The following is a 15848-nucleotide window of genomic DNA, read 5'->3' on the forward strand; positions in this document are numbered from 1 at the left end:
AGGGCTTGGTACAGGAGGTAGGGTCCTATCTACAAGAAAACTTTGATTCTGACTGAACATGAGTTTATTCATATAAGACATGAAATTGCGCATCACCTCCAGGTAGATATAAGTTGTCTTCCACATAGTCCTATAAGACGGCTCGGATTCTCCAGTTCACCAAGCCGAGCAGGTTGGAACACGTTCCAGAAGATTCCAGGGACTCCGTACAGAAACGGCTGGACTGTCTGGGTTGGTAGAAGGTAGAGATGCCTCGAACTTTCGAGGCCCAGGTTGAACACCGATGATCCTGGTAATGTTGCAGATAATCATTTGCTACCTCAGTCCAATGTGACTGAGAGGGTTGATGTCTCCAAGGTCACTCGCAGTACTGATAAATCTGAGTTCGTAAAAACCTTGGGTGATTAACCTATCAGCGAAGTCACTGGTTATTATTCGTCAAGACTTTCAAATTTTAACACTCGTAAAATGATATGTCTCTGTATACGAGGATTATAAATAATTTCAGAGTTCACCACTAGCAAAAGTCTTCGTCTCTGAATAAATACTGGAAAAAAAAAACACAAGTCCCTTCACATGAAACTATGACCAAATTTAAAGTTCATCACTGGCGAAGGTACAAGTCTTTGAATGAACACAGACGAAAAACATAAGTCCATCCACATGAAAATCTGAATAGATTTAAAGTTCATCACTAGCGAAATTTATAAAGTTTTGAATCAACACTGGCGAATGTACAAGTCTTTGAGTGAACATGTACGAAAAACACAAGTCCATCCACATGAATAAATTCACAGTCTATCACTGGCGAAATTTATAAGTCTTTGAATCAACACTGGGGAATGTACAAGTCTTTGAGTGAACATGGACAAAAAACACAAGTCCATCCACATGAATAAATTTACAGTCTATCACTGGCGAAATTTATAAAGTTTTGAATCAACACTGGCGAATGTACAAGTCTTTGAGTGAACATGGACAAAAAACACAAGTCCATCCACATGAATAAATTTACAGTCTATCACTGGCGAAATTTATAAGTCTTTGAATCAACACTGGCGAATGTACAAGTCTTTGAGTGAACATGGACGAAAAACACAAGTCCATCCACATGAATAAATTTATAGTCTATCACTGGCAAGGTATCCAAGTCTTTGGATAAACACAGGTGAAATCCTAAATTTATGTTTTAAAGACGTTGAATGAAGTTAGAGTTCATCACCGGCAAAGTTTATAAGTCTTTGAACCAGTACCGGCAAAATCACAAATTTATGCTTACGGGAACTTTGAGCACATTCAGTGATCATCACTATCAAAGTTTGTAAATCACTGTTTATTAGAGGAATGAGTCTCTTAACACTCGCAAGTATTGCAGGTTCAATTTATGAAGAATTCGTTCTTTAACATACATAAATAATACAAGTCCAATTGTGAGTTTAACAAACGTAAATAATACAAGTCTATTTCATGAATAATTGGAAAAGTTCCAGTCTCGAACACCCGTAAATATTGTAAGTTCAATTATGAAGACTTAGAAAATGTTCCTTAACACTCGAAATATTGCAAGTCCACTTGAGAATACTTGGAAGAATTCGTTCTCCCACACTCGAAGAAAATACAAGTTCACTTTATGAATACTTAGAAAATTACAGAGTTCCTCGTCGGGACTGTCACTACACGACGAAAGTAGCAGCGAGAGTGTCCACGCTGACTACTCAGCTGTAACTGAGTGAACAGGCTACAGTAGGCCCTCCTTTTATTCGATCCGGGGTGTCTACGTCACAATACAGCTTGACTGAATATCTCCTGAACCCTTCGATGGATTTACTTGAAACTCGAGCATTGCGACGTTCAGGTGATTCCAAACAAGATGACATATCGCTCAAGCCGCTAGTGTAATTATTACGGGAGTTACAAAATTTTCCCCGTCGAACAATCTGGTAGATGTGACGTGGAATCTAGAATATACGAGTCCTGGCTGGGAACACGTGTGTGACGGTGGGTGGTCTAACTAGCCCCTGTGGCTACGTCACAGCTCACAGCTGTCCTTCACTCGCTTGCTTGCCCCGCTGACGGTAAACAAACCAGGCGTGCTCAGAACATCATGCGTGATAATTAAATGTCATTTATACTAAAAAAATACTCATGTACAGGTAACCGGTACAATATATCAATGAAATGTGTAAAGAAGTGGAACCAGAGATAAAGCTTTTTGCAGATGATGTTATTCTGTAGAGAGTATGGAATAGGAAAGTGCTAACAGTGGGAAGGAAAAGCCCCAGCATTTGCCTGGTGTGAAAATGGGAAACCACAGAAAACCACCTTCAGGGCTGCCAACAGTGGGGTTCGAACCACTATATCCAAAATACAAGCTGACATCTGTGCCACACCATGTTTGTGTTTGTGTTGCACCATTCTGATGTTGCTCTCGCAGCAATGTCTCAAACATATCAATTTGTAATATTCGCAAACATGACGTATCTTTAGCTTCTCTTTGACAGATGGCATCTCATGCCATCAATATCTAACAAAGCATTTCTCTCTTGTGACACTCTTTGCCTTCCGCTCTCTGTGAGAGACAACAATGTCTGATGCGAGGAAGGTGGAAACGTAAAGTGACAAATTGATTGCACTAGATTTTGTGTGGTTTATCAAATGGATTTATCGTCCACCCTACGCAACTCTCTGCTCAGAGTCAATGATTTTGATTATATAGAATCTGCTGGTTCTATTCTTCGGGATGTAAGGTATTTATTTTGATTTTTGGTTTCCTGTAGTTATGCTGATCTACTGTACTGAGACCCTGTTCTACAGGTTTTTTTTTTTTAATTAATTTGCTGTAGGTTTTATTTGCCTCTCTTGTGTGCATTTGTTTTTTTCTACAAATTATTCTATATGTGGGAGCGGAAAATAGCTCTGTGTGAATGATGTGTGTTTGCCTGTTGTTCTGAATCGAGACCCTACGCTACGTTTTCTTCATGGTTATGACTGGCTGAGCTTGTGTTGGTGCTGATGTTGCGTTAACGCTAATGTTCATGTTCACCCTAGGAGAGGCGATATGAATATGTCATCTAGCGTGGATACTAGATAAAGGTCATGACCGTAACTGGATGAACCTATTATGCGGCAATCCTTGGGTTATGACCTGATAAGTTTTAATCAAACTCGTGGGCCAGTGGTCTTATTTATCATGCAGTAATAGTTTTCTCATAATGTGTCTTGATAGTAATATTAATATTTTCCTGCACACATTTGGCCTCTACACCATGCGTGAGTGAGTTGGCGTAGATTTATTTGTTTGAATATATGTTATTTTTCCGTATCTCACAGGTGTCTATTTAACACCACCTTTATTTTCTTTTTATTTGCTTGTGTTCTCGGCTTACACACTGGTTTGATTGTTTATTTTAAAGATTTGCTCTCCATTTTACCTTTTTCATTGTTGGATACATTTAACGATCCCGTAACTATGGCAACCTCACATCTTTCATATATGGCCTTTTTTTTTTTGTTTCTTGCCGGCCCATCTTCCCGGTGTTCTTTTGTTTATTGTCTGAAGGTGATTTTTGTGAATGATTTGAAGTCGTGTCTCGTATTACCGAATGCTCGTTGGTGTGATTTAAGAAAGTAAATGTTTGCTTGCATTGTACATATCCAACTTCTTGCTTTGGTGAAAGAGATGCTTCGTTCCAAATAATTAATTACTTTGCCAAGAAAGAGGTATGTTCTAATTCTAGTTATAATTGCAATTTACGTTTCCTTACAATTTTGTTAATATCTACCAGACGGCACTTATGGGTAACACAACTGCGCGTTTTAAAGCCCTCATGTCTGTGATACGTAAGTAATCTCTTTTCTGTATCCCCTCTTAATTTTTGTTCACTCTAAATTTTTATTTGAATTCCTACTTGTGTTAAGAAATGTGTTTTTGATCCCATTCTTTTATCTGAGGGTGCGGGTTATCATCTTTCTGCTTTCTATCGTTGATCGATGAGGTATGAGTCCAGCTCCGGGCTGTTTTAAACCTGTTCCGACCAGTCCACGAGGTAAGTATTTGTGTCAGTAGGTGTGTGTGCAGTGAGGGGTACATAGCTAAGTGACCCAAACTACATAGCCACTTGCTTGGTATTATTGTTACTATGTCTACATCTAGATCAAGTGTTATGCTGTGTCTGATAGTTGTGCAGTTGTTGCTGGTTTAATGTTTGATACTTCCTAGGCATTGGGGAAAGCAGACAATGCCTCTGAGAAACAAGTACTGTACTTAATTAGAATCCTAAGATGCTCAAAGAAAGAGAAGGCTCAAAACAACCATGGAAACCTAGCATGGAGGATGGGAGTCGATAACTGGGGAAATAGCCCATAGGGCCTTACCATGTTTTGTTCTTTGCGTCGTAAGGCTTAAAAGGAGCTTTGTCCTGACATTGTACGACAAATTCAATATTTTGTCTATATTAACCTATGTTAATCTAGGGAATTGAGAGAGCTGTTAAAATTTCTTGTAGATGGGGTTACCCACAGGGTCCTAAAAGGTAAGTGTACAAAATTTGGTTCAGATTGGTGCAATGGTATGGATTTGTATAAGGAACGAATGGATGGGCAGATATTCTGTTTTATATATATATATTTATATTAATTTTACGCAGTCAGCCCAATGGAATTGTGCTCTGCTACAAGTCGCCTCCTCCATTTGTTCTATCCATCACTGTCAATTGCCATTAATCTATACCTATCACTGATGGTTGACGTCCTCATGGAGGCCATCACTCGATGTATAACTAAACATAATTTATTCAGAAAATGTGCTGATGCAAGAAAATGATTTTGGTATAAATATTAGCATCTATTAACCCAAAAGAAAGTAATAGGAAAAACATAAAAGTTAGCATGGACAGGCCATGAATAATTATATGACAATTTTAGACATCAAAAGAGTACACAAATATTTTTCATCATAATGTTACCTGAAGAATTACATACCTGTCTGCATTTGTTTCATTGTCAGTATAATTCCTGCTGAACAAGCCTCTTCGACTTTGCATTGTAATATTACCAAGGAACTCCAATCTAATTAGATACAGCATGCCTTTCTTCAATTTTTCTTTCAGGATTATCTCATACCAATCCTTGTTTGAATTTCTTTCAATTTTGGAAATTGCAACAGAATGAGGTATGTACTTTGGTGCTATCCTGCAAGACAATATTAGATAGGTGTTAATAACTGAAAAAAAATATATAATGCTTCCCACTTGCACTTAAAAATGATCATAGATACAGTACTAGAAGATAAGCTTTTTTGTCATGAACTTCTGCAGTATAGTTCAACAACAACTAGGCATTTTTGTTTGATGTCATTTAGGCTTCCTGGTAACAATATTGACATTACATTTTATTCTACTAGATGGTAGAGACACTGGAGCTCTGTTAGACTTTAATTTAGGTTTTAATTAATTTTGTTGGGTGAACACCAAATCCATCACCAGAGATATTTTACATGCTGATGCCATTTGACATAGAGTGTCGAACAGACTCAAAAAATACAACTCCTTTGGTGGGTTTGAACTTGCAGTCTGGCATCTGGGGACCAATATTCCACCATTGATCCACAGAGGCAGGCCTAATGATGTCTTGCCACTACTTATTTAAATTTTAGAACTATTTTGTTCACTTTTAACAGGGAGATAAAAAGTGTATTCATAAACAAAATTCCAATTAAATATTTTTCATACAAGTCCATCAGATTTAATTTCTTATCTAAATACCCACTGATGTCCTTGCCGATCAAAATATCTGCTTCAGTGTGTATGTAACTAAAATTCCACAACATAAATGCCCATAGCTAAAATGGTCATACAAATAAGTACTTGGGGACAAAAAATATAATGGGCCATGAAGCCCAATGGGAATGTCTACATATGGTATAAAAAATGTCTATACATACAGAATTCTCTAAGCAAGTAATTTGAAGAAAATTTATACTTGAAGAAATAGCCTCTCAGAAGAGATCAGGTCATTCATGATAGTTTTATATATAGAAGATACAAACACACATAGGAACTTATAAGAGGAGGAGCACAACACCAATGCCCCAGGGAAACAGATAACAGGAAACCTGTTATTTGGAGTAATAAATCACACCATAACTTGAAACAGTTCAATGGGAGGATTTTGTGTAATAAGTACTTGAAGACTGAGTCAAAAAATAAGTCTCTCTAATTCTTTATAGTTGAATAGATAAAGACCATTGTTGTATATTTGGTGCCATTCCTTTACTTTTTGAAATAATCGCCAAAGTTATTCAAGCATTGGCCATAGAATAAAATGAGTTCTCGATTCTCTTACAATAGAAAGTGGTGTTCTTGAACTGTTTTGCTACTTCATCTTTCACTTCATGTCCTTAGGAAATTGTCTACCCTGCATGTGTTCATCATTAGCATTAACAAATGTATTTGATGTTCATCTTTCAGCCAGAAATCGTTCTCTCTCTGTAAATATATGCACAATCCTCCTGTGAATATTAGCAGGTTGTATGTTTTCTGCCTACAGGAAAAGATTGCTGTGTGAACCTCCTTCAGTTATCCATTTGTTCAATACCTTCACCATTTTGCACCTATTGTCGCATCAAGGAATATTTGCACCAACTTGTACACCATCAGTCACTGGAACTACAAACTAATGGATACATAAGTTGCATGCTGTCTATAGAAGAAGAACAGTATTATCAGAGTCAATAGGACATTGCTCTTTTTTATAAAGCAAGGATGAACTGGCCAGCGAATCCCATTGAACACCTTTGGGGTATATTAAAAAGCTGACTTTGTTCCAGATCCCTATAACCCAATGTGAATTGTTCTGGTTTCAGCTGTTCAGAAGGAATGGCTGCTATTCTTCCAGAGATGATGAGACACAACCTTCCACCACTCCTCTTCAGTAATTGTATTCCAGTCCAGACTTCTTTTTCTTATACTGTTCTTGACAGGGTCTATCCATCTTGCCCTGGGCCTCTCTCTTGCCCTCTTTTCCTCTATTTTAGCTTCCAACACTTGTTTTGATATCCTTCCTTCCTTCCTCCATCCTCATAACGAGTCCAAACCATCTCAATTTGTTGTTCTCCATCCTATCACTTGATTTTTCTACCCCTGTTTCTTACTCTGTCTCTCCTTATCTTCCTATCATACTCCTTGGGAATTTCATTTCACTGGTCTGATTTTACTCTCATCTCTTGCTGTCGATGTCCAAGTCTCTGATGCATACGTTAATATAGAGGTATATTACATACTAGCAAGATACCTGTGCTTCGCTACGGTATTATACTGAAATTTATAATTGAATGCTTATTGTTTTATATATAATCCGCCTAATTTCACGATCTGACTGGTTTTCTGAGAGAATCCACCAAAATTCACGATCTGACTCGTTTTCTAATAGATTACGGCCAGTTTCCTCCCATTTTTCAATCTTTCTTTCCAGCAATCGATTTCGTACTTCCCGGGCTAGGTCCAGGTATTCCATCCGGTCAGTTAGGTCCCTAAACCTTTGCCATCTTTTCCTGTAAGCAATGTTAATATGGATCAAATCCTTCAGGAGATCCAGCGTGGTGTCGTCTTGGGTGACTTGGCTATACTGAACCCGCGGCCGGACTGCATTCTTAGTCATTACCCGTCCAGAACCCGTTTCCAGCGCGGTCCGCACATTTGATGACAGTCCAGAACATTATTATTATTATTATTATTATTATTATTATTATTATTATTATTATTATTATTATTATTATTATTGTTATTATTATTATTATTATAGATGTTCTGGACCCCATAGCAAGATGCAAGACCGCTACTTGGCAGTAAATTACATCTGCTGCCATTGTCATTGTTGACAATGTGACCAGCATCATTGTCGCGCATAGGCAAGTGTGCAGGATTTCTGGCGATATGAATGACATACTTCCATGCATTAAGACCTTATTATAGAGGTGAAAAATTGGACGATCAATCTCATTCCTATCATTTATTTCAAAGGTGTTTAAATTCTTATTTCTATGCCAGGAGAATCTACTGTAATCTAAGAACGTTCTCCAAAGTAAACGATAGCTCTTGAAAACGAACCCAGGAAAGATTAAAAATGATCTGTTTAAGATCAGAATAAGTACATCATAAATCTACAGCCTGTTTCCAGTCATTCGACAGGGTCAGGAATGGAATTAATAAAGCCCCTTGCTTGCGATGACAATAGGAATTGTGTCGGCTGCCGAAACCTGTCGCACTCCTCGGGGGCAATGGATAATGAATGACAAATGAAATGAAATCATATTGGACAGTGTTGCTGGAATGAATGATAACAGTGAAAACCGGAGTATCCGTAGAAAAATCTGTCCCACCTCTGTTTTGTCCAGCACGAATGTCACATGGAGTGACCGGGATTTGAACCACGGAACCCAGCTGTGAGAGGCCGTCGTGCTGCCGCCTGAGCAACGGAGGCTTCTTATTAGTACATTATGAACAGTAAAATCAATTGGTCTCACCTCTTTTTACACCCCACCGCCATTAAGTTTATCTACCACCGTCCCCCCCCCCAAAAAATGAAAAGAAGGCGTGTTTCTTTATGTTTAAAGGAGATTCCAGACACCAACGTTCACGTCTATTACCTTCAGTTTTGAGATATAAGTATCCCCATAAAAATAATTCACTTTTCACTTCCTTTCACACTCCCCCCCCCTTAAGTGAATTTTCCGGCAAAAAATACTTGTTTCTTTAATAGTAAAGGATCTTCTAAATACCAATTGTCATGACTCTAACTTCCTCAGTTTTTGTTTTATGTGTCCTCATGAAAGGAATTCAACTCCTTTTCACTCCCGCCCCCCATGATGACTCCCCCCCGCCCACAAAAATGTGTTTTTCTTTGTTTTTAAAGGAGATCCAAATACCAATTTTCACGTCTGTAACAAATTTAGTTTTTATTAGATGTAAGTATTTTCATACAATTAAATCAATTAATTTTTCAATTCTTTCACCTTCTCCCCCCCCCCCCCTTTCATTGGATTTTCCGAGAATACACGTTTCTTTACTTTTAAAGCAGATTCCAAATCAAATTTCACGTCTGTAACATCTTAATTTTTGAGATATCAGTAGCCTAATTAAAAGAATTCAACACCATTTTCAGACAGTTTTACCCCCCCCCCCTCCACCCAAGTGGTATTTCCGAAAACTAAAAATACACGTTTCTTGATTTTTAATAGAGATAAAAAAAATACCATTTTTCACTTCTGCAACATGTTAAGTTTTTGAGTTCTACTGTAGAAATTCTCATTTTAAAATTTCACCCCCTTTTTAGTTCCTCTTAAGTGGAGTTTCCAAAAACAAATCACTTATGTTTCTTTATATTTACAGGAGATTCCAAATACCACTTTTTACGTCTGTAACATTTTACGTTTCTCAGGTATTCTGTAGATATAGTCTTTCAAAAAATTCACCCCAATTTGTCACTCCTGTTTAACCGCCAATAATTGGATTTTCCAAAAACAAAAAAATAAGTGTTTCTTTAATTTTTAAAGGAGATCCCATACAAAAATTTTCAGTTCTGTAATATCATCAGTTTCTGAGATATATGTATCCTCATTAAAGTCATTCAAGCCATTATTCACCCTTTTACACACCTCCTATTGGGATTTACAGAAAACTAAAAAATACGTGTTCCTTAATTTTTAAAGGAGATTCTAAATATCAATTTTACATGTGCAAACTTTTAAAGTTTTGAGATATAGATACAGTCATTTTAAAAATCCACCCCCTTTTCACCCCCTACTATTTCGATTTTCCAAAAGCAAAAAAAATTGTTTCTTTATTTTTAAAAGAGATCCCAATTACCAATTTTCAGGTCTGTAGTATCTTCACTTTCTGAGATATAAGTATCCTCATTAAAGGCATTCAACCCCTTTTTCACCCCTCCTATTGGGATTTTCCTAAAACAAAAAATACATGTTTCTTTATTTTTAAAGGAGATTCTAAAATACCAATTTTTACATCTGTAAACTTTTCAAGTTTTAAGATGTAGATACACTCATTTTAAAAATTCACCCACCTTTTCACCCCCCCCCCCCTTTTCACCCCCCATTAATTGGATTTTCCAAAAACGAAAAAATTCCTGTTTCTTTATTTTTAAAGTAGATCCCAAATACCAGTTTTCAGGTCTGTAATCTCTTCAGGTTCTGAAATATAAGTAGCCACATTAAAGGCATTCAACCCATTTTTCACCCTTATCCACCCTTCCTATTGGGATTTTCCGAAAACAAAAAATACATGTTTCTTTATTTTTGAAGGAGATTCTAAATACCAATTTTAAAAATTCACCCCATTTTTACCCTCCCCCCTTTATTTGGATTTTCCAAAAAAAAAAATACATGTTTCTTTATTTTTAAAGGAGATCCCATATATAAATTTTCAGTTCTGTAATATCATCAGTTTCTGAGATATATGTATCCTCATTAAAGGCATTCAACCCATTATTCATCCTTTTACACCCCTCCTATTGGGATTTACAGAAAACAAAAAAATTTGTGTTCCTATATTTTTAAAGGAGATTCTAAATATCAATTTTTAAATGTACAAACTTTTAAATTTTTGAGATATAGATACAGTCATTTTAAAAATCCACCCCCTTTTCACCCCCCACTATTTTGATTTTCTAAAAACAAAAAAAAATTGTTTCTTTATTTTTAAAAGAGATCCCAAATACCAATTTTCAGGTCTGTAGTATCTTCACTTTCTGAGATATAAGTATCCTCATTAAAGGCATTCAACCCCTTTTTCACCCCTCCTGTTGGGATTTCTCTAAAACAAAAAATACATGTTTCTTTATTTTTAAAGGAGATTCTAAATACTAATTTTTACATCTGTAAACTTTTCAAGTTTTAAGATGTAGATACACTCATTTTAAAAATTCACCCCCGTTTTCACCCCCTCGTCCCCATTATTTGGATTTTCCAAAAACAAAAAAAATTCCTGTTTCTTTATTTTTAAAGTAGATCCCAAATACCAGTTTTCAGGTCTCTAATATCTTCAGGTTCTGAAATATAAGTAGCCTCATTAAAGGCATTCAACCCATTTTTCACCCTTTTCCACCCTTCGTATTGGGATTTTCCGAAAACAAAAAAATACATGTTTCTTTATTTTTAAAGGAGATTCTAAATACTAATTTTTATATCTATAAACTTTAAAAGTTTCGAGATATAGATACACTCATTTTAAAAATTCCCCCCCCCCTTATTTTGATTTTCCAAAAATCAAAAAAATACATGTTTATTTTTAAAGGGGATCCCAAACACCAATTTCCAGGTCTGGGAAACAAAAAATACGTGTTTATTTTTAATGAAGATTCTAAATACCAATTTTTACATCTGCAAACTTTCAAAGTTTTAAGATATAGATACACTCATTTTAAAAATTCACCCCCTTTTCACCCTCACATTAATTGGATTTTCCAAAAACAAAAAAATATGTGTTTCTTTATTTTTAAAAGAGATTAAAATTACAAATTTTCAGGTCTGTAGTATGTTCAGTTTCTGAGATATAAGTACCGGTATCCTGATTAAAGGCATTCAACCAATTTTTCACCCTTTTTCACCCCTCCTATTGGGATTTTCTGAAAACAAAAAAATATGTGTTTCCTTACTTTTAAAGAAACTTCTAAATACCAATTTTTACATCTGTAAACTTTTAAAGTTTTGAGATATAGATACACTCATTTTAAAATTTCACCCCCCTTTTCACCCCCTTAGCGATGGAATATCCAAAAATCCTCTCTTAGCGAGCACCTACATCTTAATGTATCCCCAAAATTTCATTTCTTTATGTCCAGTAGTTTTGGCTCGGCGATGATGAATCAGTCAGGCAGTCAGTCAGGACAAGTTATTTTATATATATAGTTTGTACATTATCTCTTTACATTTCATAGGAACTTTTCTGTTCCACACCAAGTTCTGTACATTCTGGTAGAATGTATTTCCCATTGTACACTTTTGCTGATCTCCTTATCCAACCTTGCTTCTTCTTTATTTCCTCAACCTTATATGGTTGGTGCAGCATTATCATCCTCGTGACAGAGGTATTCTCTCCAGTGCTAACTTCTTTACTGTTGTGTACGGTCCCTGATCCTATTTGAAACTGTTCTTCAACTTCTATTCACCAACTTCATATCCTCAACGTGTTCTACAACTTCACCATATGCATCTGACTTTCGTCTTTTATCTTCAAGATCATGATGAACTTCGGATCTCTCGACTAACTTTGACTTTTATTCTCTCCTCTTTACTTTGATTATATAAGATTTTTCGCCATCGTCTAATTATAACCGCCATGACTATCAACTTTACTTTTATGCAATCTTACCTACTGGTTGTATAACAATCTGTTTTATCCATTGTACTTATTTTAGCAGCCTTCTAATGTTAATTTTGCTAATACTTCCACTATTGTATCTCATCACATTGTATTTTCAAACCATCATTGTTATTTTTAATGTTATTTTACTTCAAATCTCTTCAAGATTTTAAAATTCATTTCATCACTACATGTTATTTAGACGCTTATTTTTAATTTAAGGTTAAGACTATGGCTGATGATGCCTTCAGGGAAGGCGAAACATGTCCCACTATTAGCTAACAAATTTATGTAAATCATCCAAGACGATTTTGTATTGATTAGGTGGTCTAATAAATAACTTAATGTTATTATTTCAATCTAATATCATCAATACGGACCAAAAAGGATATTTATTACATGTAATGTCAATGCCAACCAGGCAATAGTAAAACCTAACAAGTACTTGAACCTAAAAATTAAAATAGGCAAGATTTCTAGAGATATCAAGTTTCTCAAAGATTGCTTGAAATTAGAGTTGGTACCTAAATTTCTCAAATCTTTACAAAGAAAAAGTCATCCCTATTCAAAATCTAATGCCACTCAAAAGAAAGTAAACAACATATGGTTGAAAAATGAAATTAAACTATTATACAAGAAGAAATCTTTACTAAATTTACAATTATATAGGACTCATTTGACCATCTCTCAGAAATTACCCCCACTTGAATGGAGCTCATTTTTAAGGTACACTGACCTCAAACTATCTTACGTATTAGACAAGAAACAGAAAACCCTAAACCATAAATTACTTTGTCTTCAAGAAAACAAATGTAAAACTCCTGACCAAAATACAAACAACAAAGTATCCCCTTCCCATTTGACTAACATTCCCACTACAATCAACCTATCTAATGCAACCTTCTCTAACCAAGAATTAAATCTATTAGATAAAGGCATCAAACATAATTGGCCTAATCACAAAAAGGCAGAAGACATCATCACTACCATCGCTGAAACCGAAACTAATATCGATAAACAAATCCCAATTGATAAACAGAATGACGTACGATATGAAGTAAAAAAGAAACTCCCAACTTTGATTAATGAGATAACATCTAATAATAACTACAATGTCTCGAAACAAATTCTAAACCTAAAATCCAAAATCCATAACAACAACGTAGTAATTACAAAAGCAGATAAGGGCAACACCATAGTAATAATGAACAAACAAGATTACATCAATAAAACTGAAACCTTTTTTTCAGACAATACCTATACCTTAATTAACAAAGATCCAACAAACAAAATACAGCGTAACTTAAAGAACCTTCTTAAAAATTCTAACTTCATTTTAAATGATCAAGATTATCAGAAATTAACTGTAATGAACCCAAAATTACCTACAGTGAGATCACTGCCCAAAATTCATAAAAATGATGTCCCCATTCGGCCTATAATTAATAGTATCAATAGTCCTACCTATAAAACCTCTCAATTCCTACACAAATTCCTAAAAAAACACTTCAAATTTCACAACTCCAACCCCATAAAGAACTCGATCGAACTTTGTAATTCCCTAAATAAGTTCAGTCTACAACCAAACCACGTTTTATGTTCTTTTGACATCACCAACATGTATACTAATATCCCTATCAACAATACTATTAACATCATAAAAAACAATCTGTTGAAACATAGCACATTGAGTAAAATCGAAATTGATGAATGGTTAAAATTACTTAATTTCGTTTTAGACAACAACTATTTTACCTTCAATAAGAAAATTTACAAACAAGAAGGTCTAGCGATGGGAGACCCGTTATCTGGAATACTAGCCGATATATACTTAGATAATCTCGAACATAGTAAGATTATTAATAACATCAACGGACTCTGTCTTTGGCATCGCTATGTTGATGATACCATAGCTATCATTGATAAACAAATCAACAACAGCAATAACATACTATCATTCCTCAACAACTTAGATAATAATATTAAATTCACTAAAGAAGATGAGTTTAATAACTCTTTGAACTTCTTAGATATCAAAATCACACGAGCATTGAACAAATTCGACTTCCAAATATACAGAAAACCCACCTTTTCTCCAACAACCATAAAAAATGATTCTTTACATCCCAACTCACATAAAAAAGCCACTTATCACAGTTTAATATATAGAGCATTAAAGATCCCTATGTCCTCTACTAATTTAAAGAAAGAATTACTATTCATCAAGGAAATAGCTAAATTCAATGGATTTAACACGAATATGATTGATAAAATCATCAATAAAACCACACTGAAACTAGCTACCAATTTAACTCCATTAAAACCCGTCAAACCTAAATACGCTAAATTCACGTTCACTAACCATAGCATTTACCCGATAACCAATTCATTAATGAAGCACGAAATAAAAATAGCCTACACAACAAAAAACACTAATCGTAATTTATTCTTCAATCACAACTCTATCAACATCACAGACAATAGTTACTCTGGATCAGGAATATACAGATTGAAATGCTCTACATGTAATTTTTCTTATGTTGGCCAAACTGGCCGCAGCTTCTCTACCAGATACGCCGAGCATTACAATGCCCAAAGACACAACAAATTCTCCGCAATGGCCAACCATATGAGGGACACCGGGCATAAATTCACCACAATAGAACAAGACCTCCATATCCTAAAAAGAGTCGATAAAAGCAAACTCATGACAGAATATGAAAACTTATTTATTTTCCTCGACCAACATTTTAATAAAGATAAAAATCTAAATGACACTATTGATAAAAAAAGCCCCTTGTATGAACAGATTCTTATTTTATTACGAGAATCAACTTCCCTCACCAACAAATTCTTAAAAATCTTCAACCTCACATCAATTAGAGTTCCCACCTCCCCTACAGCTAATATACCCCCCTCCCTTCCCCCCCCCGCTAGTACCTCTAATTCAAATACAACCAATAAACCCATAGCCACACCCACCGGAACATCGCTCCCTCCAATAGCCTTACACCGTTACAATACGCGCAGTAATACACTCTCTTCCTTCCCTCCCACCAATAGCAGCCCCCCTCCAATAGTTACGTCAACGCAAACAGATCCCCCTCCAGCACAAAACTTCAGTTATAACACACGTAGCAAGAAGTCTACTGTTGCAAATACTTCTAACTCATAATATTACAAGCTATCTTTGTCACCGTCAAATGGTAAGTGCATACGATTCTACTTCAATATTTTTCAAATATCTTTTCACACAATTAACTCTACGTTTCTTGCTTCCATTTACAGATTCCACTTGTATATGCTTTTTCAACTAGAATATCTACAAACTCACAATTTACAACATTTGAACATCACTTCAAATTTTGAGATGGTCCATAGTGATCCTATTTGAAACTGTTCTTCAACTTCTATTCACCAACTTCATATCCTCAACGTGTTCTACAACTTCACCATATGCATCTGACTTTCGTC

The 15848-nt window shown here is 35.4% G+C and overlaps 1 protein-coding gene across 1 annotated transcript in view; it reads right to left on the reverse strand.

The window, feature by feature from the left end:
• LOC136885424 (aminopeptidase Q) overlaps positions 1–15848 on the reverse strand; it is a 256957-nt gene that overhangs the window by 213351 nt on the left and 27758 nt on the right. Inside the window, exon 4 of the mRNA XM_067157954.2 lies at positions 4981–5190. Coding sequence (XP_067014055.2) covers positions 4981–5190 — 210 coding nt within the window. The remainder of the gene's footprint in view (positions 1–4980; positions 5191–15848) is intronic.

This window comes from Anabrus simplex, chromosome 1 (genome assembly GCF_040414725.1).
Source record: "Anabrus simplex isolate iqAnaSimp1 chromosome 1, ASM4041472v1, whole genome shotgun sequence".
In the NCBI taxonomy this organism is placed as follows: domain Eukaryota; kingdom Metazoa; phylum Arthropoda; class Insecta; order Orthoptera; family Tettigoniidae; genus Anabrus; species Anabrus simplex.